General features: G+C 37.1%; 2 protein-coding genes across 4 annotated transcripts; both read right to left on the reverse strand.

Annotated features, from left to right (window-relative positions):
* Positions 1-1788: 1788 nt before the first annotated feature.
* LOC131796557 (farnesyl pyrophosphate synthase) lies at positions 1789-9687 on the reverse strand. The gene is made up of 11 exons (XM_059114157.2): positions 9497-9687; positions 9149-9173; positions 8243-8358; positions 7905-7985; positions 6134-6256; positions 5718-5800; positions 4407-4479; positions 4172-4249; positions 3643-3777; positions 3062-3100; positions 1789-2353 (listed from the first exon to the last, which is right to left on the reverse strand). Exons 1-11 carry the CDS (start codon positions 9626-9628, stop codon positions 2162-2164), a joined length of 1077 nt encoding a protein of 358 aa, XP_058970140.2. The 5' UTR covers positions 9629-9687; the 3' UTR covers positions 1789-2161.
* A 741-nt stretch (positions 9688-10428) lies between these two features.
* Positions 10429-23762, reverse strand: LOC131796553 (myb-related protein A). Of its 3 annotated transcripts, none has more exons than XM_059114151.2 (15): positions 23652-23762; positions 22482-22572; positions 20281-20433; positions 19528-19631; positions 19082-19210; positions 18278-18374; positions 17976-18021; positions 16797-17153; positions 15961-16009; positions 15501-15585; positions 15046-15384; positions 14241-14474; positions 13835-14038; positions 12920-12991; positions 10429-12635 (listed from the first exon to the last, which is right to left on the reverse strand). In XM_059114151.2, the coding sequence occupies exons 1-15, from the start codon at positions 23672-23674 to the stop codon at positions 12498-12500; spliced, it is 2121 nt and encodes a 706-aa protein (XP_058970134.2). In that variant the 5' UTR covers positions 23675-23762; the 3' UTR covers positions 10429-12497. The 3 variants fall into 3 exon arrangements, with proteins under 3 accessions (XP_058970134.2, XP_058970133.2, XP_058970135.2); XM_059114150.2 differs by lacking the exon at positions 23652-23762 and adding an exon at positions 22759-23048; XM_059114152.2 differs by lacking the exon at positions 23652-23762 and adding an exon at positions 22759-23047 and having other exon boundaries at positions 13907-14038.
* Positions 23763-24374: the final 612 nt, after the last annotated feature.

The following is a 24374-nucleotide window of genomic DNA, read 5'->3' on the forward strand; positions in this document are numbered from 1 at the left end:
CCAGTTATTTGGAAAACATGTCATTTATTTATTCACTTATTTACTCAGTTGTCTGATAAAATATATTAAAATAAGAGGTAAGTTTATAGGTTGACTGGTGTTTGCCATAAAGTTAAGACAGTTACTTGTTTTATCGCAAGTAGACTTGACAACATAAAACTTTTCCTCTGTTCTAATTTATTCATAACACTTGAGAGGAGATTTAGGGGGCCTTTCAAGATCTTTCAAGATCCCAAGGAAATTTCAAACATTGAGAGGCTGACAGGACGAGCGCTAATACTTTGAATGTGCGCCTATGAAAGTCTTCTAGAATGGTAATCGCATATGCCCTGTTGCATATGATAAGTTAATAAGAAAAGCGCGCATGTCCCTATTAAGCCACTGTGCTCTACCGCTTTTTGCAACTTCTTAAAAAATACTTGGAGTGTTTCTGTACATTTTTCTTAGAGACCATAGCACTTGCCATCGAAAAACATCGCATGTCCTTTAAGGGCCCCGTAGAAGAAAGATATAAGTAGGTTCTATAAGAATCTGACGTATGCTTGCAGGGGTCTAGAAAATTCCAGAGTAAGATTTGCAGAATCTGGAAACTTTGCTGTTGACATCATAATTTTTTTAGAACTAGGGTGTGTGCTTTAAAGGGAGTGGGGAGGAGGGCTTTGACAAGGATTGATGTATTAAACTGTTACAGCGAAAGTTTAACTGTTGGCTGGCCCAAATGTTTGATGTTAGCTGTTATGTTGGAGCACTTTTCGATTGAGCATTGTAAAGCTTTTATAAGGAAAGACCAAAAGTGCCAAAAGAATTCAGAGTAAAATCAGGCTAAGGGCTTCCGAAATAACAAATTGCAGCGTACCTAATGGATCTGTATTAAAAAATCTTACTGTTGGCAATGTCACAGTTGAAGAACCGTGAACTAAATTTTTTAGTGATCAAACACTCAAGACTCATAACTCACGTCATGTAAAATTCCTTATGTTAGTGTATTTACTATAGGCATGACTGAATCACGTGGTATAAGTACGAGATAGATAACGATACTTAAACTGAGAGTACGATAAAATTGAGCTAAGAAAACTCAAGGGACAGAGGTGTATGTTCCTAACCCAGGCCTAGATCTAGAATATGCGATCTCCACTAAAAGTATTTATAGTTAGTCCATCTCACGAACAGGTCGGTATGGGGGCTAACATCGATCGTATGCACATAGATAGGAAAGGAACTGGTTTTTTACACGAAGTATTATTTAAGTGCCTGACTTTCCAATTTTGAAGCCACTGTTGTTTACGGCGTTCTGGGACAGTTTCAATTTGGACAGTTTGAAATATTGAAAACACGGAAAAGGATAAACGGTAACAGCTTTTCTTTTTCAAACAACTCTTGTTCACTGCTTGTATTATTTAAAGCATTAAAACATCTGTCAACGTTTATGAATTTCTTTCCGCTTTTTTTTAAATTTAATTCACAGGCGCTACTTTATGCAGATAATGAAAGAGAAAGGAAAAGGGGTATAAGGATAAAACTCGACAAAGAATCAAGAGATGAAAAGAGAAGGATTACTATGCAACTTACAGTCAAACCTGTATTAAGCAGCTACGCACGGGGAATGGTGGGGTGACCGCTAAATAAAGGAAGAAAGAAACTGGCACACAGTGCACGGGGAATGGTGGGGTGACCGCTAAATAAAGGAAGAAAGAAACTGACACACAATGCGCAGCTGAGTGTGTCACTGATTTTCTTAACAAATTTTAATGTGCTTCGTGATCAGTTACTAAACAGAGCCACGGCAACATAGAGTCCATTTATTTTCTACAGTAAAGACGTAAAACATCATTAAAAGTAACGTCATCTATACTTCTGTCTCCAATAGACCTTAAGAACTAATCAAAACTCGTGTATACAATTCAGCTTATCATGTAAATCTCCATATCCGCACAGCCGTGCTTCCATAATATGACACGTGCAATTGCATTTTGAGGCAAAGTCTCATTACTCTTCTGCCGCGCGTTCATCTCGCTAAACTTTCCCACAGCTAATTGAAGGTGGAAGCGAGAAATTGTTACCAGCACACCTATGTCTTCTTCTGCCGGTATTACTGTCAGTCAAAATGACAGTGTAGTGGTCGCTCAATAATAATGAACCTTGTTTGGAGCACAATTGCTCATTTATTCCGCTTGTAAATTTTCTTCACAAATTCTAGAAATAATCCTTCAGGCAGGTTGCCAGATTTCTGCGCTATAAGTTCTACAATGTTCTTGTAACTTTCCTCTTCGTAGTCCTTAAATACCTGCTTCAAGTTGAGCTCATGGTATAATTTTTTCACCTTGGATGAATCTTTTTTACTTTTATCCTCCTGGAAAAAAGTAAACAAAATACAACAGAGTTATATTCCAGTTTCTCATCACGAGTGCTTGTCGTGTACAATGAAAATCTCGGAGAGAGAAGATAGACTTTTGTTCTAATTGTAATACATCACATAAAAAATTCACACTCTTCTGATTGGCTGAAAACGAGTGCATTTTTCAAATAACACGGGTGCAAAGTTGTAACACAAGAACAATTTACAAATAGCGCGTGCGCTGTCAAAATTTCATCTGTTTTGACTTTCCGTGATACTTTTTTTCAAGTAATTTATTAATAAGAAATAGAATCATTTCGCGTGCAATTTGATGTAAATAGGCACAATTTTGTTGTCTATAAAAAATTTAATCGTGCTAATCAACAACAATTGAAATTACACTCGAAATCATGTTATTACCGATACTAATACATCTTAGCTTATCCTGCAAGTCATTACATGAGCTGAAAATTAATTAAATCTCAACCTTCTCGGATGACGCAGAATTCGTTCCACTGTAATTCTCCTCAAAAAAAAAAGTGACCAAAATAGAACAGGTTTACCGGTAAATTCCTGTTTCTTATTTCGAGTGTCAAACTTGTGGAATAAAAATCTCTTGGAGGGAAAGCAGGGAATAGGGGTGGGGTTTTAATAAATTTAAGCTCATCCTGCAAGTCATTACATAATATGAAGATTAATAAAATTAGAAGGCGAGCTGCACACCTTCTCGGAGGACGCAGAATCTTTTTTACCGTAATTATCCTGGAGAAAAAAGAATCCAAAAAAAACAAAGTTAAATTCCTGTTTCTTATTACGAGTGCCTGTTGTGTACAATGGAAATCTCTAGGAGAGAAGGCAGCCATTAGGGTTAGGCTTTTTGTTCTAAATGCGAAAAATCTTATCTCATCCTACAAGTCATTCCATAATCTGAAAATTAATAAAATTAGAATACTAGCAAAGTAGCTGATCGATATAAGTATTTAAAAGTAGGGTATATCACAGGTCCAAAAAATGAATGAATCGTAGGTTGGAAGCGGAAACCACATGAAGCGCACACATAGATTTCGTCGAACACCAGCTCAAGTTTAAACACTGCTTTAAACACGTTTAGCCGTAAAGTAAATGCAAGGTAAGTGATTGGAGTATCCACAGACAGTGATTAGATCAGGGGAAGGCAAAAACAGGGAAAAGGGAGGGTGGGCTGCTGAACAACAGCAGCTACTTAACTGCTCGTGAACTCAAAAACGTATTTTGGAAAAAAAAATACATACATATATATTTGATTACACTAATAGCTCTTGCACCTTTAAAATTTGCATCTGGTCTGTAGATATCCTTTGAAGAGCTTGAATAATCAGCCAAGAGCACTTTTCTTCTTCAATATCTGTGCCTACTTTTCCTGTAACCGCTGGGTCCCCATAGCAGTCCAAGTAGTCATCCTGTGAACATCAAAGTTGATGTACATGTAAGGTAGCAAAAGTCCAAACTCTTCGTTTTTTAAGTATTTCTGCTCCTAAATTTACTTTCATCAATAAATCATTTTCGTGAAGATCTTGCAGCATTTAAGAGAGATCCTCCATCACATTTCCTTGTTCATTTTGTTGTTGTAGTTACCTTGTAGTTACTCCAGGGCGGAGAGATGCTATATAAGAGTCAAATTCTTTTTCAAGAACACAAAAAAGGATGGCACCCTGGGCTTTGGAACCAGGATCTTCTAAAGCAGAATTCATTGTTCTAATCACTGGACCAGTTTATCTCCACTTGTGGGGGGGGGGGGGGGGGGAACTTGAATGACTGTTCCCTTTGATATAGAATTGATGCAAAATGCCTCACCTGAATTTGAAAAAATTCCCCCATCACTAGTAAAATTTCTTTGGCATTTTCATGAGATGTTATGTCCTTTATACCTGCCTACAAATACAGAAAGTTAACCACTTAGAAAAAATAGTCCTTTCCAGTCACAGATGTTAATATCAAAGCTAACATTTATGGTTTAAAATGGAGGCCATGTTTGAATAAGTTGATATCAGAAATTTCACAACAATAAAGCTACTTTTTGAATCCTCACCATATACATTGCCAGTGCAACTGGCAAATAAAATGAATAGTATGCTGTCTTGTATTTCACAATAGCTTTGTATCTGAAAAAAGGATGAAGTGCTTAGTAACCTAGCCTGGAGGGGTGGCATGGGCCCCTCCTATCTTTCCATTGTTTATTTTCCTACCATTCATTCAGTCACAATCTGTGTGCAGAGACACAACAGCAAAGCCACAGATTCTTGATTTCAAAACATTAAACTTCACTTATAAAGGAAGTGATTTCCTACCAATTCATTCAGTCACAATCTGTGTGCAGAGACACGACAGCAAAGCCACAGATTCTTGATTTCAAAACATTAAACTTCACTTATAAAGGAAGTGATTTCCTACCAATTCATTCAGTCACAATCTGTGTGCAGAGACACGACAGCAAAGCCACAGATTCTTGATTTCAAAACATTAAGCTTCACTTATAAAGGAAGTGATTTCCTACCAATTCATTCAGTCACAATCTGTGTGCAGAGACACGACAGCAAAGCCACAGATTCTTGATTTCAAAACATTAAACTTCACTTATAAAGGAAGTGATTTCCTACCAATTCATTCAGTCACAATCTGTGTGCAGAGACACGACAGCAAAGCCACAGATTCTTGATTTCAAAACATTAAACTTCACTTATAAAGGAAGTGATTTCCTACCAATTCATTCAGTCACAATCTGTGTGCAGAGACACAACAGCGAAGCCACAGATTCTTGATTTCAAAACATTAAACTTCACTTATATAGGAAGTGATAAACACCTAATTAGTATGTGAAACAAAACTGGCAACAGATGACAAAACTTAAGGCAAAAAAAATACAAATTAAGTAAACAAATGGAACTTGAAGGAGACACATGGCAAAAAGATGGCCTGATTTTGTATAATTTTAGCACAAACTAAAAGCATACAAAATAATTGACTAAATCACAATGAACCCATTGACATCAACTGCAACAATGTGAACACTGAGTAAAAGATGGTGCACTGTTAGGGAGCTTCCATTATAAACTGCTACTCTGATGTTTACACCATTGCTTTCACCATATCTTCTTACCTGTACCCAGCACTAATTAATTATGTTCAAGCAACTGTCCTAATAAAAATTGTATTCTGTTCTTTGTCTACTTTTCCTTTGGCTGCATTTTAGCAAATGGCAAACATAACTCCTGTCATTTGATGTCTTCAAAATCTTTGTGTTAAGATAGGATCTTTTATATTCTCTGTAAGTTTTCAGTTTTAGCATTGTTTGCAATTTTGGCATTGAATCCTAATTTCAGTCATAAAGTGGCTACAATACCTTTCCATGGTAAAATTCTCAAAATTTGTGCCAGGCTTGGTGATAAGGTCTAATGTTTGTCCAGTTGCAGTTTGATAAGTAACCTTAGAAGCAGATCCACAAAAAAATGTCAGCCATTGATTCAATTACCCATGATAAAAATGTCTGCCAGTGAGAAAAACAAGCTTCTTCAAACTGAATTACTGCAAAAGCACACCCACAAAGTTACTCTCTTCAAAAGTTTAATATTAGTATTTTAAGGAAATGACATTCTGTTTTGCAACAAACATTACTTCAACTGCACTTTAACTGGAATTTATTTATTAAGGTACTTACTCACTTTTCAGGTTTTATCCATAATTATGTACAGTCTTTAAACACATCTCTAGTTTGTGTTTAACATTTTTAAACCTGTATTGAGTGATCTCAGTACTAACCTCATGAAATAAATTTAGAACATCAACATAATATGGCTCTTGGTATACATGTTTCTTTAGCAGTTTGTATATTGTGGCTTCTATGAGGAGAAAGTCATTGACAGCAATATTCCCAATTCCAGTCTACACAGAGAAAAAAGAAAAACAATAATTATCTTGCACAGTAACCAAAAAAGAGAAGAAAAAAAAAGGAACTCCTTAACAGTCAAGTCTAGGATCAGGTAACAAATAAGGACATTATTGCAACCTTGAAATAAAGTCTATTGAAGTTGGTGAAAATCGCTTTCATATTCACATCTTTGTCTATTGTTCACACAATATTCACAGTTATTTACTCATCACTTAATGGGTTTATTTGGAACCAACATAGTGACCAGCTCCCAGTTGGCTTGTTAGCTCTGTTGGTAGAGCACTGCTTTGGTATCACAGATGCAGGCTTGAATTTTTTTTCACATCTTATTTTCACTGCTTCTCAAGTAGCATTCCTTCATGCAAAGAGCACTTTCATATTTGTGAAGTTGGCCTTTGGGCAAGAAGGACAATATCTCCAGCAGACCTCACCCCTCTCTACAGTTAGAAGCAAATAGTCGCTACCCAGTTATTATTTTCTCAGGTCTTCTTGACAGTTCACTGGGGTGGAAGGACAAATTAGAAAGCCTGGTTTCCACTAGCAACACAAGCACAAATGCAAGCATAAAGTTAACACAAGCACAACAGTTCATATTTCACTGTGAAATGGCCTTGATGTAAACATAAACACAAGCCCAAGAACAAGAACAAGAACAAAGATCAGAAATTGTTGCTTTTATTGTACTAGTTGCAATGTATTAGTCCAAAGTCCAAAAAAGAGTAAGGAAAAAGATCAAGATGGCTGTTTTTCTAATCTCAAACTTCAACAAATTAGGAAAACTGGTCATGTGACCTTGGGTATAAGAAAACCCACACAGAAAGATCTAGCTCTAGACTTAAGTAATTTTTTTTTCCTTTGACATATCTCATGTTAGGTCAAGCATTGGTTTGCTTGCTACTGAATAACCATGAAAACCGGTACTACCTGTGTCACAGGACAGGAAGTCAGGGATTCAACCGGCAAACCTGCCCCTTAGAGGGCATGGAGGGTGAAACTGGGCATCCTGACAGAGCTAAAAACAATATCTGTCTTAATGTTTGAGGTGGACCACTCCCAGTTACACAGGGTGAGTCTGGACATTCTGGTAGATGATCAACACATCTGTCGAAAGGTCCATGATGTACTTTTGCCAGTCAGTGCATTATGACATGCAATACACAAAGAGCAGAGATAAACAAACCAATCATCTGGTCAGTCACTGCAACAGATACTGGAGTCAGTCTGTCCTTGCCACTGATAATATCTGTCAAGAATGTGCCCCTAGTCCAGCAAAAGCCAGGGGTAATTAAACACTTTGCAAGCAGTTTCATGAAATGGTTGCCCAGGTTAACAAGATCCACACAGTCACTGTTGCCCCTAATGGACTGCTGTGATGATGATAATTTGTGAATATGTGATATGTGTGAATTTGTGCTTGCCCTTTTGCTTGTCTTGCTAGCAAAACCAGGCTTAAGAGTTGGGTGTTTTGTACCCACACACAATGTGATTGACCCTGACCAGAGTTTACATCCAGACCTCTCAATTTGAGGTCTTTAGTCCACTAACCACAAAGCAACAAAGGTTTCCCCTTATCTCAATAGGCAAACCAGAAGGACTTGTTTCTCTTGAAACAAGTTTCTTTTATATTTGATCTAAGATCACCTTTCTATACCAGCAAAGCTTGCCTCGTCTTGTCAATGATTCATCCATGATATCATCAGCAACCAGGAAGAAGGCTTGTAACTATAAAACAATCAGCAAACAGAGCCTAGTGAGTTTATTGTCGTATCAGGTTTACCAGTGTTTGTGTCAAGTCACTAAAACTTGTCAGTCAGCTTTTTTTTTATAAATAGCCAAATACTACTAGGATATATAATTCAGCTTCACATTATACCAATTTGACCAAACATGCATGTGGAACCCTGAAATCTGTATGGAAACAGAAAAAACATCATAGCAAAAGACCCTTAATTCAAAACAAGAGAATTTTTCAAACTCACCCACTCTACACACCAACCAAGTATAATTGCATTCTTCTCATCTGTCTCTGTTAGCTTATCAGGACTAATAAGGTGCCGTAATGATCCAATCACAGAAAGGCCACGATTCTTTTTTCCTACATAAGGGATTTGAGAAAAACATAATGTTGCTTTGCGTTAATAAAAGGAAATCCTCAATAATTCTTATCATTTTTCTCCTTCTTTAAAAGAAAAGGAACAACAACAACAACAACAACAAAAAAACAGAAACAATTTAAAAGGACAACTTATATACAAAAAAATGTTCATAGTATTTGAGGGGTAAATGCAATGTAACAGCTTAGCCTTACTCATGCAGTAGACATGCCTTAGAATTTGCATGTTGATTGAACTTTTTCATGATTTTGCTATGAAATTGCAAGTTGACCAAAATATGTTACAATTTTTACAAAAAAGGAAAATGTTCTGCTGTAACAAGGTGAAACATTTGGGGGCAAACAAACAAAGGTGGCCAGGAAAAACTGCTAAAAATAAGGGGGGAACTTGTTTTACTTCAGGGGGAGAACTTGCAAGGGTGGTAGGGAGGGGGAGATTGTAATGGGGAGTATGCCAACAGAATTCATTGGAGACAGTCATGTCTGTAATAATCTTTGCCTAACTCAATCCTGTGATAGTTTTAGTTGTTTGGCTCAAGGGAAATTCTCAATTATTTTAAGGTTTTTCAACATTATTTTCCATCCCCTTGAAAAACAGTCTCTGGAAACTAAACAGTCAATGCTTACAATACCAGATGGGTGAGAAGAAAAAAGCTTATACCCTTACAACCAGATATGAAAACCCCAGGTTTCTCAAGACATTTCCTGCTGATCCTGATCAGGTGCAAAGTTTAGGGTACATAAAGTGACAAATGAATGAATTGTAAATTACCTCCAGGAACATTATATTCCAATACCTGGCAGAAATAAGAACACACACCGATCAATAATTACAGAAAAATCGAATTAAAATCTCCAAAAAAGGAATCCACTTGTTATCTGATGTGATTGGGGCTGGACCATGAAGGTTTCATCTTAACAACATGGTCTAAGGCCGGACTAACAAGGTTGATGGCCTTTCTTGGCTTTTCTTTAGAATTTATAACAGTATATTTTAGGGTTATGTTAATTTTCGGGGCAGGTTGATTGCTATTTAGCACCAAATAGTGACTTTTTGAAACACAGAGATCGCTGACTAAGTTTATAGAGGACTTAGTGTTACTTTCAATTTCAATATTACCTCACGCATATGTCGAGCTGCTTCTCCGGTTTCCGGATCATTTTCGTTCTCCTTCACAATATCATCGACCAGTCCAGGAAAAAACGAATCAAAGAGCTCACGGTCATTTGACAGCTTGAATTTCTTCGCCATCGAAACCAATTTAAAAAGAAATTAATGAAGGAAAATACGTTCTTACACTTCTACCTCCATGTTCCTTCCTAATAACCCAGGCTCTCGCGGTCGATTCACCCCAAATTATAGGTCCGCGATCGCGCGTAATAAAATTTAAGGATCTTACAAAGCATTCAACCTGGGTAATTAAAAGAACCATGGCTGCAACCACGTTGTTTACATTACAGACGCATCATGAATTTCACGCCGGCCGTGTCCTAAATGTCCATTTTATCAATCGTATCATGATCGACTTGTGTGAGGTGATTGGCAAATGGCACTCGTTACAATCTTTAAGTAATAGATAATTGAATGGAAGGGCCGGCTAAAGATTGTTGGCTCGAGGCCGAGGTACCGACTCATCAGGCAACACGCTTTCTCGATGGTGGAGAGAGCGCCCGAGACGAGACCGAAAAACGGATGAGAAGGAAACTAAGGTACGAGCGCTGCGACGTCCATTCAATATGACCGAGAGCCATATATTTTCACGTCCGACCCGAGCTTACTTAGTCAATAAGCAATTCACTACATGGCTGTAACTCTTTCCTTTCTTCTTTGAGTGCATCTGACCTCGTGGGGCCGAATCAGATTCTTCCGGCCCTGCATCTGGCTATCGCCTACGGCCATTAACCAGGGACTTTTGTAAAAGAATTTGAATAAAAGGTGGGGGGGGGGGTGGATTTTATTATAATTTCCAAGCAAGCAAAAGGGAAAGAGTAAAGATAAAGTAAGGAATCCAATCAAACAGGTAAACAAAATGCAAAAAACAAAACCAAAAGAAGAATTTGGAAATACTTTATTTCTGTACAAAATAAAAAGAATATATTTACAAGGAAAAAAATGGTTTAAAAAATAACCCAACGCGTACACATCGTTTCTATCATTGACAGTGCTTAATACTAACTCTAAGACATACCTCTAACAACCATATGGAGAGCTATCAGACCTAATATTATTTCTCTTCTACAAGTCACAAATGGTTCGAGAGCTACTTTAAACTTTCTACATTTAATTTTGATCTAATGATATTCCTATCATTTTCTACAATTTCGCTGCTTGCAATTCTACCAAAGATCTGCTTATTGTCAATTATTACAAGCACGCTTCGTTTTCGTGAAAAAGGAAAAAATGTTTTAATTTTTCTTAAAAATACTGTTAACCTATCAATTACAAGGGCTGTCATGATATATCCTTCTCATCCGTTCATGGGGATGTCACGCCACGTTCGTCACAGAAGAATGGGCGTTGCGTGACACACCCTAGATCGGCTGCGAAGGAGACGGAAGTTTCTAGTCAGAATGTGAATAAAACGAGTGAACTTGAATAAGTAGATATTTGGACGAATCTCTTCTCCTTCCTGAATTTACTGTACTACAAATGCATGGAGATTATTTTGAATTTATGCGGTGATACTATATAAAACTTATCTGCAGAAATATTCTAAGGGTCACAGGAAACCCAGAGAACTAACAGTGGAAAATCTCTCCTGAATAGACATGAAAAAGATTTTAGAGTCCAAAACTGAGTGTACCAAGAAATACAGAGCTGATCTGCAGTTTTTGGATTGCTTTCACCTACCCGAGAGATAGATCTGTCACAACCATGAAAAACTTCCTAGTTCCATTAAATCAGATAAAACTTCCAAACTCTCACACAGAGTAAGGCAAGATTGCAATTTCTTATGAAGAACAAAAATCTAAATCTGTCATACCCAATAAGGAACTATTCAACCTTCGACAAGTGCTTAGTAGTATGACCCCATCTAGAGTTAATACAGGAACAAACTTTTCTCCCAAACATTGTCAGAGATTTATCATGTATCAAAGGTAAAAATATGTCCCAATGCATGGTACAAGAGATATGCAAGTCACAAATCGTAAGTCCTGCCAATTCAACTCAGAAATGACAATCTTCCCAAGTCTGCATGAATGAATATATACTGTATATGTACCCCGACGTTACATCTCAGCTTGAACAGGCTAAATAAACTTTTGCAAGACACCACATAAAATATTTCTACTTTGGGTCTAATATTAAGTGTTTGAACAGTTAAAAGTTCAATTTCAGACAACACTGCAAAGAATCCATCACATTATCACCTGATCAGTGGCTTCATTTTAGTATACATAGTATGTAAAATGACACCAGATTTTACGGAAGCCTCTAATTCACGTGTATTCTACAGTAAGTAATAGATTCAAAGCCATCAAAAACTTTGTCACACAGTATCACTCTGAAACAAAAACTAAACAATGTCTTGTTGTAAGTGGACAGTTTGTATACCTCTTGTTACATTATTGGCCACACATTTTTGCTTCAGAGAAAATGTTGTCTCTTTCTCCTTCAAAAAGTTCCACCTACCACAAAATTTCCACAATGAAGTAACCAAAATCCATCATAATTTTTGTTAGAGTACCTTCACTGCAAGCAATTTCAGAGGTGCAGGAACTCCATCAAAAATCAACTTTAAAAAAAGAAGTGGACATTTTCTTCCCACCTCTCTAGATTCAACTTTCACCATAGTGCTCACAAGAAAAAAAAAAATCCAGAACTCTACATCTTTCTGTCAAGAAGTTTGCATCAAAGACTGGTAACCACATATGGGTAGCAAAAGTGAAAACTTTTTTCCTTACATCTAGCTATATAGGTCTGTGCTTTTAAATTAATTGTTTGGGTTTGACCTGTTTTTCTGTTTCTACAATTTTCTTTATATGGTTAGTTATTTACTCTGTTTTTCCTTAAAATATTAAATGATCTAGATTTGAATATCAAAGATTAATTCACTGATGATACCCTGGGGTTCACACAGGAGGAAAACAAATTAGTGACACACACCAGACTGTCCAGTTTAAGCCACTGTAGTTGTATTGAAGTGTAGTGTACGTGCCGCTGGCCGGTAATTAGCAAAAAACTGATGAGCTTGTTGAGTTAGTAGCTGTTGATCAGGAGTTTTACCGCATGCTACCTGCTCCCATGCTGAGTCAAGCTGCCAAAATAAAACACCCCACAGAAAAGATTAAGGTTTGTTAAGAAAAAAGTAGGAGCTAATTACAGCTACTGAAGACATCAATTGCAGGGGCTTTACTTCTTACAACTCTGCTCAGAAAGTCAGTAAAACGTTGGCACCAGGCTCTGGTTGTTCAGTGGATAACTCTGTATCTGGCAGATAGTGCAGTACATTTTGTTAACACTTATCGGATGGACAGTGATTTATCTGGTGGAGAGCATTATCTGCCCTTTGAACAACTGGGTTCAGAAGTCAAACCATACCTTTGGTGCTGATTTCTGTGGCGTCTCTTGAAATTGCAGTATGCGCATGGGATGCCCTTTCCTTCTGTGCCGCTGAAATATAATTGTAGTAATTTAGCCACATGAGAATATTCATCTGCTACTAGAAAACATTTACATTCCTAGGGGGACACAGATTTTTCTCCTCTGTAAAGCTATGGTGAAGAAACAAATAATGTATCTTCTAATTTTAAATATTTCATTTTAGCGGAGCTAGCAGAGCGTAGCCCCATAACTATACAAAATAGTAGTAACCCATCAAGCCGAAAAAATTTGGTTGTACGACCGTACAAGGCGCTACTTTTAACATGCGTGGTCCACTGTACTGCAGGCACACAAACACCATGGCTTTGTTCAGTAGTCCAGTGGTCAGTGCACTGGGCACTGAGTCGGACAACCCAGGTTCTAGTCCTGGCTGGGGCAAGGCATTGGTCTACAATTTGATGATTGGATAAAAAATTATCCCAAGACTGCTTTTGAACAATGGATTAACAAAACCTGGATTAAAATTTAAGCTTGGGTTAGTGATAATCAGCCTTTGAACAACTGGGCCCATAGCAAGAATTCAAGGGACTGTGTTTACTTCTTGAAGGGAAACTGTGAAATCATAATCTGCCAAGATTAATAAAGGATTAATAAGGGATTAATGAGGGATTTTAATTGCTTTTAGTGATTATTTTGTTGTTTCCCCATTCCATTTTGAACACAAAAATTGGTACTAAAATTTGCTACTTTGACCTTACTTTGTTCAAGAATAATCAATCTTTATTCTGCAAACTAAATTTAGGCATAACAGCAACACAGTTACAGTTATGAAGTCTTAAAATGTATGGCATTGGAAGTGTTACTTAGTGACAAGCTGAGGTCTAAAGCAAACACTTGAGAGCCAAAAGTCACCTGAAAATCCACAGCACTAGGGCATAAGAAATGTTCAACCTGTGTGGTTTGAGCCAGGTTTTTTCCACTTACTCCAGTTTCAGACGTCACAGAACTAGGTGTGGCGAAGGGGTTATGCTGGCCAAAGATCTCAGAAGGTTTGATAAATGATGAATCCTTGGAAGGTGAGGGTAAAACTGATGTCTGAACAACACCGGAATCCTCCTGAAGACAACATAAACAAAGCATTTCTCAACACTTGTGGCACATGTCAATTTTCCCTGAAGTGCAGAGGCAAGCAAAAACCACCAGTAGAAAAAGTATACTAAAATAAAGAGGTTAACTTGTCTGCAGAGAAGTTATAGGTATGTCTTACCCTTTAGATACAAGTGAAATATAACAAAAAGAGATATTTCATATCACATACCACAACACACTCAACAATTGAAGAACTTTGTTCTTCTTCCATCACACTTGGTTGTTCTTCTGATCCATTGGCAGTAGATGCTGATGTTGTTTTGCTCATCTTGGCATACTTTTCCTCAAGGGAGGTCCGTACTCTAAAGGATGTTTTTCCCCCACTACAGGATAAGTGAACACCACTTTCTTCTTCCTCCCGTTTCATGATTTCATTGAAATCTGCTTCAAAATTGTCTGGTGTCTGAAAAAAAAATTTACAGCTGGTAAGTTTCAAAACATGATACAGCTGTAAAAGCTGGATTTATGTCTGTCACTCCAGAGCAACATTTTTCCATAATACAGAATGCAAGTTTATTAAAGCCCCTTGAGTCTACCCCAAAGATACCTGTATCTAGTGGGGTAAAAATTTACACCAACTAAAAGGTGTTCATTAAAAAGTCCCTTCATCTCAGCATCAACCAAGTCATATACATGTAGGAGAAATAGTGGCTACAATCCACGTCACAATTGTATGAAAATTTCCCCCTTCCCTGGCCCCTGAAAAAAATAACATCTTGCGGAGAGCAGGGTCTTTTAACAAACTTGACATGGGTTGTCACCCATGGTTATTACTCAGAAGGCTGTTGTCACTGTCATTTATTGTTCATTCCAAAATATTTAGAGAATATTGAAGAGAAGTGATTGAATAGAGTGCTCTAATAATAATCAACCAATTGAGCTGTGCCATGAAAGCTGTAAGGGCACTAAGTTACATAACCTGTTACATAACCTCAAAAGTTACATAACCTGTTATCTTCAAATATCCAACTCACATGTGCCATTTTCGTGTCATTGAACACTTTCAGGGCATTTTTAAATGGTGTTGGAGTGCGTGGAGATACACATAATAAAGTTCTTCTGATGCGTGGAGTTCGGAAAGGATCCTCCCCTGAGCTTGCTTCTAGTACACCAGGAGTATGCAGTGTTGTGTTTGTTAAACTGACTTGAATTTTTTCACAAGCTGGAGTTGACGTCTGAACTTTGCTTGAATTTACAGGTGAATTAAGGAACTGCGAAGGTGAGAATGGCAAGAGCTTGATGGGGGTGGCCCCTTTAGGACTGCTGAAAGATACTTCTGTATTGACACTGTGACTGAAATCATGGTCAGCAGACTGAAGGTATAGGGTTAAGGATTATGCCTCACACAACAAATTGATAAAAAACAAAGAATGCAGTAGAAAAAAAATTAAATTTTTTAAACTTGAGTCAATCAATTTTTGAAGGATACTTTTCTTTTACGCCCTCGTCTAAGAATAGTTGGAGGTGTGCTAAACCTGTTCTGCATTACAGGTGAAGTAATAGGTATTAAAGATCTGAAAATGGAAGAAAAATTATAAAAACAGAAGACCTTTGCAAGTTGTGGACATGCCTTCATCTCTCCTTACTAAATAAACACTGATCAGCCAATGTTTAGGACGATGCAAATCAATGTTAACTCTTTACACCCTAACATTGGTACAAATATTATCCTTAAAGTCCTCTTGACATTTCCTGAGGTGCTGACAAGAACTTGTTTAACAATCAAGATCTTTTTTCAGTTGGTGATCATTTCCTTTATTCTCATGACCTATATGTGTGATTTAGGGGTGATACTAGACACTAGACATTCTTGAGGGTCAAAATGTTCCACACAGGTCACTGAATATGTTCTTGTTCTTGAAGGGAAGCAGTTCATTCCAAAAACTCACCCGCCATCTGTTTGAAGACTGGCAATAGAATTCCCATCAAATCTGTATTCTGAGGAGGCAATTTTTCCTTAACATTAATGTGACATACACATAGAACTAACTTTTACATACCATAAATCTAACACTGTGCTCTTTGGTAAGTTATCTTAAAGTGGCTTTCAACCTTTGCTTTAATTCGAGGAATCATCATTAATAATGAAGGTGTAATAAGGTTTGAATAGAGATTTTCAACAAACCTGTGTTCTTGTAATATTCTGGAATACCCTAATAGTCTATTCCCTCTTTATTGAACGGTTCATGTGATTGCTTATTGCTATAATTAAAATGTTACATGTTAACCTATCTCGACACAGGTTATAGCTGCCTGATGCTGCTTTTTTGTAAAGCTAAAGTTACACAAGCCACCTAAAACAAGTTAGTTGTTTTTCTATAGCACAGCCCTCTAAAGAGTATCAAATAATTATTTGTACCTTTGACAACAAACTGTGAGTGCAAAGAATAGACCACTTCTTGAGTTGAATCAAAGGACTTTATCTGTGCCCCATTTGACACTCTTCACACTATTAGTAAGCTGAAGAGCAACACCTCTAAGGGCAAAACACTACTTTCTGATGCCAGTCAAGTTTTCCTCGTAAATGCACAGGCTAAACAATGAGGCTAAGACAGCTTACAAGTCTAGAGAGATCATCTGACTTTACATGGGATTATTGTTAATTACAAAGTACCTCATAACCACTTCTAAAAGTTTGTTTTTAGGTATTTACACACTGGTTCCATGTTTGCAGGTGGACAAAAGTATGGCACATTACATAACTGAGACAGAACTCTAGCCTTACCTCTTGTTCCAGGAGAAGTCAATTTTGACAATGCCAAATTCTTGCCTACACAACTGTCCTTGTCAAATGAGCTGATATCACCCCAAGAGGAGGGATCCGAATCTAGCAGAGCATCTGAAGACTCTGGGGACAATATGAACGTATTTCTAAAGGGCGACATCAGGCTTGGGTTTGTTCCATTATTGTTGTTCTTTCTGCTCATAGAATGAAGAGTATCGTGACTTGTTGGTTTTGGTTTAATGTTTGTTAAGTCTGAGCTACTTCTGTTTCTAGTGCCTGGATGGCTGTTGTATTCAACCACTGATGGTAAATCATCATTAGATGAAGGATCAACTGTCTCCTCTCTCCTCCTTTTATCTGCAAGAGAAGAAAAATTACAATACCTTTCACAAGCATATGCCTCATTGCAACTGGAGTGCAAATTTGATAACTAGTAAAAGTATGTCATTGATTCCTCTTTAAGGACTGATTTTTTGCAAAAATTAACAATAGTAACCGCAGTTTTTACTTTTAACATTCCCAACAATCATGGCAAAACTGAAAGCAGTCGTGTTTGGAGCAAATTTTTCAAATATGGTTACATACATATATGCTTATTATTCAGAATTCTCTTTAAATTAAGGTTTTTTAATAGGAAATGCAGTGGATTAAAAATTAACTAAATACAGCTTCACACTTCAAATAAAATTAGCTCATTCCTTGACAAGCTATCACAATTTACCAGCCAAGAATTTTGCACTGTAGCCAGAATTTCATTCAATTGCTAATAGTTAATGAACACACTCTTGATTTCTTCTTTGCTTTGATTAACCATCATGGTAACTTTTATTTAGTTGCCTTTTTGGTTGAAAAGTGCTCTAATTTGCTCCTTACTACCTGCACATTTCTCAGCAATACCTTATTTGTCCATTTATTTCTCTTCAGTAAGAATGGAGTTCCTGCACACTAAAAACCTTAGGAATAAAGCCCTAGGAGAAAATTCTGCTACATCTATAAATCCAAGCTTAGATGCATGCATTTTTACATCACATTGATTTGGCAAATTGACCAGGAATTAGAGAGAAAAATTTGTTGGTTCATGAGTTACTAGTAACAGCTACAGTAGAAATATACCAGTACTGCATATGGTAGAGTATTTAGTTTATTGTATATCAGTTACAATGCAGTTTAATATTTTACCTTTCTTTGCTGAAAGAAGATGTCCTTTGCTGTACCGTTTTTCAGACTAAAGTGTAGAAAAAAATTCATTAATTGCTTTAGCCTCACATAATATTAGTACAGACTGTAGTCAAAATATTCACAGCGCTGAATGGAGAACCACACATATGCTGGTGGGACAAGTAATTAAATATAGTATAAGGGGTACTCACACTAGCATGATTACCCCTGAATTATAATGAAGGAAGTCCAAAACAACCTTAAATTCACAATGCACTGATCTACCTTCCTTTAGGGACATCAGCTTCTCTAAGTTTCCTTACCAAATGGTATCTGATCTTTCTATAGTGATCATATCCTGCACTTTCCACTTTTCTTCTCATTGTTGAGTTCCAGTGGTTTTTAATTGAGTTGTCAGTCCTGTGGAGAGATTTAGGCAACAATCAAACATCAACAACAATGTTCTTACTGTAGCTCTGTAAACTGAGCAAAAGCAATGAGTGACCAATATCAATACAATATCAACCAGATAAGTGATGAGAACAAAGAAATATATTAATTTGGGGATAATTAGATGATCCAATACTAAATTCTCTGAACTAATGTTATAAGAATTGTATAGTTGACAGTAAGGAGAATTACAAATTTGACCTGAGAGTTAAAGGGTTAATGGTGGCCCTCTAACACTATCAACTCAGTTCATAGAACCAAATTTTCAAGCAATACCCCCTACCCACACGGAATCACGGTTTCCCCTTTGTGCAAAGGCATGCGACAATACCCCATGCAATCCCCCCCCTCCTCCCCAACCCACACAGCTTTGGTGAAATTCCCTTGCATTTAGACAAGGTAAAATTCCAGTCAATGCAAAGGTTTCAGCAATGTCTTGTGACAGGCTCCAATATGGTTTTCCACTTTAACATGTTTGTTCCCCTTCCCAACATTTCCTGGAGCAAGTATTCATTTCCCACAATGGTTTATTAGTGTTGTGTCCTTGAAGGCTATAGCTCTGTCTCAATGGTTATCGCCCTGCAATTAGGGAGATTGTAGCAGTTCGCCTTCAACATAGCCTTTACCCCACCTAGCCTCAATTCCTGATGTAGTTTGAGGTAAAAGGGGACACAAACCTCCCAGGTAACAATTTTGCTATCTCGGCCCATTTGTTGCCCATAGTAATGTGAGCTTCATAAATAATCCTGTCTTCATCTTCAGTCCAAGCACATTTCTTGATTTGTGGGTTGAGATGATTGTGCCATCTACACAAAAATAAAACAGGAAAAAAAAACTGGCTTATAAATTGATTTTTTTGGTTTACTTCTGTTTATCTGTCTTTATTTCTGAGTTTTGCTCAGAATCATTGAAACTCTATTTCTAAGCTTCCATTTTCAAAAGAGGAATGTTGTGATGGCTCTGAAAGTTGTACTCTCAGTTACACAATTCTAAAAATATTAAGGCAAAATATCTGGAATATAACAAAATCAGATCCTAACTATTACAAATTGTTATAGCATACCATTACACAGTTTGGTCAATCAGACACAAGACAATTAATTGAACTTATATTTAGTTTTACCTTTCACGACACTGTTTTCCAATCCTTCCTTTCAGATGCTGAGCAATAAGCGACCACCGTTTAGGTCCATACTTCCGCACAAGTTCCACAACTTTGTCATCCTCCTGTATATCAGGATTACAGTTACACTTACTCCTAGTTGTCTAATATGACCCCTCTCAAGGAAATGTCAGCAGACATTTACATATTTACTTTTTCATTTACTTTTGTATCCTTTATTAAATTATTTCAGTCCTTTAGTTAGCTAATGCCCACTTCCTAGAAGTCTTATAACTGAATATAATAATTGATTAGAAACTGCAGTGTTTATCAAATTTTCCATTTTTCAGATGTGGAATTTGCCTGAGGAAGGAGCTTATCTATAAAAAGCTTAATCTTCAATCACCGGCTCAGGGGTTTCAACAGATTATGATGTGGATGGCAAAATTTGTGAATTAGGCAGCTAATGCAAGATTGACCTTCACTCTAATGTTGTTCATTTCAGAGAAAATAGGCAGCAATTTTTCCTCACATAGACAGCAAATTTTCCCAGTTGCTTGCTCCTATTGAAACCCTTACTAGCAAACAATCAAGTCCTTTTCAAAAAGTCAGTCAAATGCATGTGAAAGTTGAAACTATCCTCAACTATTTGTGAGTACTATAAACAAGTTAAAATGTAAAATGTTCCAATGTTTCACTTTTCTGTTGAGATACAATGTATCTCATAATCTCAGTGATGACAAAGATTAGTCACAATCTGAATTGCGTACTGACCTCTTTAGTCCATGGACCCTTCACTAGCTCTGGGTTTAGTACCTTCTGCCACCTGTGAAGACACTGGACATCTGTGCGATCAGGGAAATTATTTGCCACCTCCTTCCAACTATCAGTTCCAAGATCATCCACAAGTTCCTTTAATTTTTCATCCTAATAGTTCAATTTTAAAATTTGTAATTATATCTATTGTATTTACCTCAGCATACTGTAACATCTAAAGGTAGAAGTTTCAGGTTATTTGTAAGAGTTTGGTATTAAAGTGAGACAATATTCCCTCCATAATGATTTCCTTGATTAAAATTTTGCATCTGTTGGATTATGTATAAACACCAGTGAAAATCAATAAACTGATCTCTCCAAAAGTTGAAACAGAAATGATATAACAAAGACAGTACTATTTATATTGCAAATTTTGCATGATGCAAATATGAAGGAATTTTGACAGTCAGCTGTGCCTTGTGTATCCAATGACGATGCATATTTATTTATTTATTACTTGGTGCACATCTCACTCTGTTGCATTTCAAAGAGATCATGTAAGGTCCACATTGCAAACTGACTAGCATAAATTGCACATATAGGTTCTGCTGCCTGTCAAAGATGTAACCTTCATGAATTTGAGAAGATACAAAACAAACTAATTTATAAATTTAAAAATTGGGGAAAAAGCAGAAATGAAACCATTTCTACTGTTCAGGGCTCAACTGTTTCCCCTGTGCAAAAATGAAGCAAAAAAACTTTGGGTTAAAACAAAAATTTTGCTAAACACCAAAGCACACAATGTTTTTGCACCAGTACAAATGGAAGGAAAATTAGCAAATAGAATTGTAAGCATGTGAGAGGTGAAATGTTAGTGTCAAAATGCCTTTGCTGACCTAGTCTGTTACTTTGAAGAGAAAACACTCATCACTACTTTTTTAAAGAAAAATGCATTTTAAGAAGAAAAACTCCCAGAAATAATTAGCACTTCCAAGTTAAATGTCTACAATGTATTTAAAGCAATCAATCTCCACTATCTTTAAGCAGAGTTGAAATAATCATCTTTAAATCAATGCTTCAGTGTTAACAAGTTATAAACAGAAAGCAACACAAATTCAATCGGTTTGAAATCAAACATTCAATATCGTTTAATCTCTCATATGCAAAGTGCCATCCTAGTGTACACAAAATGTACGACATGCAGTAACACCTTTACACTTTTTTAAAATTGCAAATTATCTCCTCCAAGACAACGAATGCAGACCGAGGACTTTTACAACGAAATATGAAATCTTCCAAATAACTGCGCAATCGAACATGGACGCCATCAACAGGCATGACGGCAGGACTATTCAAATTGATATCAATTAGGTGTAAAACAGACTACCCAGAAAAATGTTTATAACTCGTACTTCATTGCATCATAAAAACTGCACTGAACTGTTTGATTTTACGGAGGTTCAGCAGAAGGCCTTGCACTAGTTCTACATGCCAAAAAAGTACAACAAACTTATTAGTTACACCCTCGAGACATAGTCGGCACGGAACGCATTTGCTTTATTCCGTTTCATATACATAAATTTGCCTTAATTACAAATTGTGTACATCTTTCATTTTCCCCGATTTGCCATTGCCTTCGAGAACGAGTGATCTTCTGCACAATTTTGGGACAAACACTTGATTAAACTTAAAGAAATGCGATGATAACGCCCAGATAAAGGCTGCAAAGAGATAGAATGCGAGTACGAGCCATATCTCATGCAGTAATACGATCTTTTTCAACGGACATTCGAGATTTAAAATGGACTTCACAACATGCATGCTTGGTTACCTAAAAGTGCGTACGTTTTGTTAGGCCGTCCGGCGATAAGAGCGCATCAACTTTACACTTATCATACCTAAAACGCTTAACAAACCGGTAAACGCTGCATTAACTTCTTGACGAAGCCAAATACGAGAAACACGAGAAAAACAATCGTCGCCAAAACAAACTGTTATGAATGAATTAACCTAACGTTGGTCAATTCTTGCGCTATGCGTTAGAAAACATCCACCGGGGCTATGCAACAAAATGAGCGAAATGCGAGACAAACCGTCATATAACTGCAGTATTACAACTAAATTAAACGATTAAATGATACCTTAAGATCATTCAAACCCTATTTGCCGAAACAGTTGTGAAATATAAAGGATTGCAAGAGCTAAATGCGCAAACCAACCTCCTCTTTCGTCCATCTTCCCTTGTTGATTTTCTTCTTTCGCCGCTGAGCCCTCAACGATGGTTCTTCCTCTACGGGAACATTATAACCTCTAAATCATAAACAAAAAAAGAAACACATTCATGACCATAGTTACGCATTTTAAACCCCCCTTCTCCTCAGAGCTGTCGCGTAATCAGTAGAGACGAAATGACCCCTGATCGGGGCATCGAAATTTTCGCTCTGCTAAAAAAAATGTCTAATTACACGCAAAGGTTTCTTTTCGGATTTAACTTACCTTGCAACCGACTCTGCTGCCTTAAGAAGAAGCAACATTTCTGCATGAGGGGCCTTTAGGCATATTCCGTACTTCACAAAAGGGATTTGTCAATATTTAGCGTTGAGAGACGAACCTCCGTGTATTAGCAAAAGAGGCCCAGACGCGGCAGAAGACGCAAAGCGAATCAAAGAGAATTTGCACGTGTTACAGCACGCGTAAAGCCCGGATGTTCACTTCAAAACCTAAAATAACACTCTGTATTTTCACCATCCGATGAGAATCTAAATGAAAAGTGTGAAAATCTAATTTCCGAATTTCCAAGTGAGAGAAATATGCAATTAAATGAGTTTAAAATCCTAAAGCAATCTGAACAAAACCTCGCTTACAACAGAACATTCGAAACGAGGCCGCATCGATCGATCGCGCAAGCAAATTGATCGGAGATTTAGACTTTGCAAATTTAGTATAATTTATGATTGTAAACGTTGGTAACAAATTCGCTGTATTTTCCACTAAAAAAGGAGCAGTTAATTATAAACGGTCCGTGAAGATTTCTAACGAGTGCTAAATTGTTAAATCTGTAACTTAAATCGCGATCGACCTGACGAATGTCTGAGGATGGTTGAAGACATGAGTAAACACTGCAGTCAACAGACAAATCAAGGGTAGAAATCTGGTTCACCAAACTAGACTTGGTAGCGTATAAACAAAGGTATATCATAGAAACATTTATATGAAATCTTGGGAATGGTTTTCATTTTGATCTTACAAAAATGCTTTGCATCGCGTTCTTACATCAATTTCAAAAATGGCGCGGAAATTGCGACATGATTGATGACAAATAATTTCAACTTTCGCGATCAGATCAGGGAATATAATGATTATTCATGGCAAAGAGCAACAATCCTTACCGATAAAAATAGGCATTTGCCATCCTCGAGGAAATCCGTAGAAATCCTGAGCCAAAAACCCAGAAGGAACCCTACAATCCTTCGACCTTCTTTTTTGTTGTAAACCGAGATGCGGTTTGAATCACTCACGCTTCAAATAGACCGCCACGACTGCTTTCCTGTGATTGGTCGAAGGTCATATCTTGCTTTGTTTCGATTGGTCGAAGCAAGTTCAAAATGTACGTCAATTCCTTGGGGACACATTTCCTATTTACCTACCACGAACTGATGTGAAAGAAGATGTTTTCGTCGCCAAAAGACAAAGAAAGCTGGTTTTGCGGCCAAAATTGTCGTGTTATAACTTTCTGAAAGGATGCTCGATTTGCAAGGTCATACAATCTACTGCGTTTTTACAGCAAACGTGGGGCTTGCGATCGACGAAAAATGCTGAGCTAATCGAGTTTATTTTCTAACTTTACTTTTTGTCTCGGCACGACACGTGGTAAACACGATCTTTTGAACCTAACACCTGACATTGACAAGGCTTCAGCCAGAGCTTCAGCACTAATCCAACTTCATCGTTTATCGGAAATTTCGCTTCTGCGTTCTATTTATTATCACGTCGTTGAGATAGGAGAATCTTGACTTTAAAACACTAAAAAAAAATCCGATTCCCCTTAGCTTCCTCGATCGAGGTGTTACATAAGACTGGGTGATGTTGTGTGTTGCCAAACTGAACTCAAC

Source organism: Pocillopora verrucosa, chromosome 3 (genome assembly GCF_036669915.1).
Source record: "Pocillopora verrucosa isolate sample1 chromosome 3, ASM3666991v2, whole genome shotgun sequence".
Classification (NCBI taxonomy): Eukaryota; Metazoa; Cnidaria; class Anthozoa; order Scleractinia; family Pocilloporidae; genus Pocillopora; species Pocillopora verrucosa.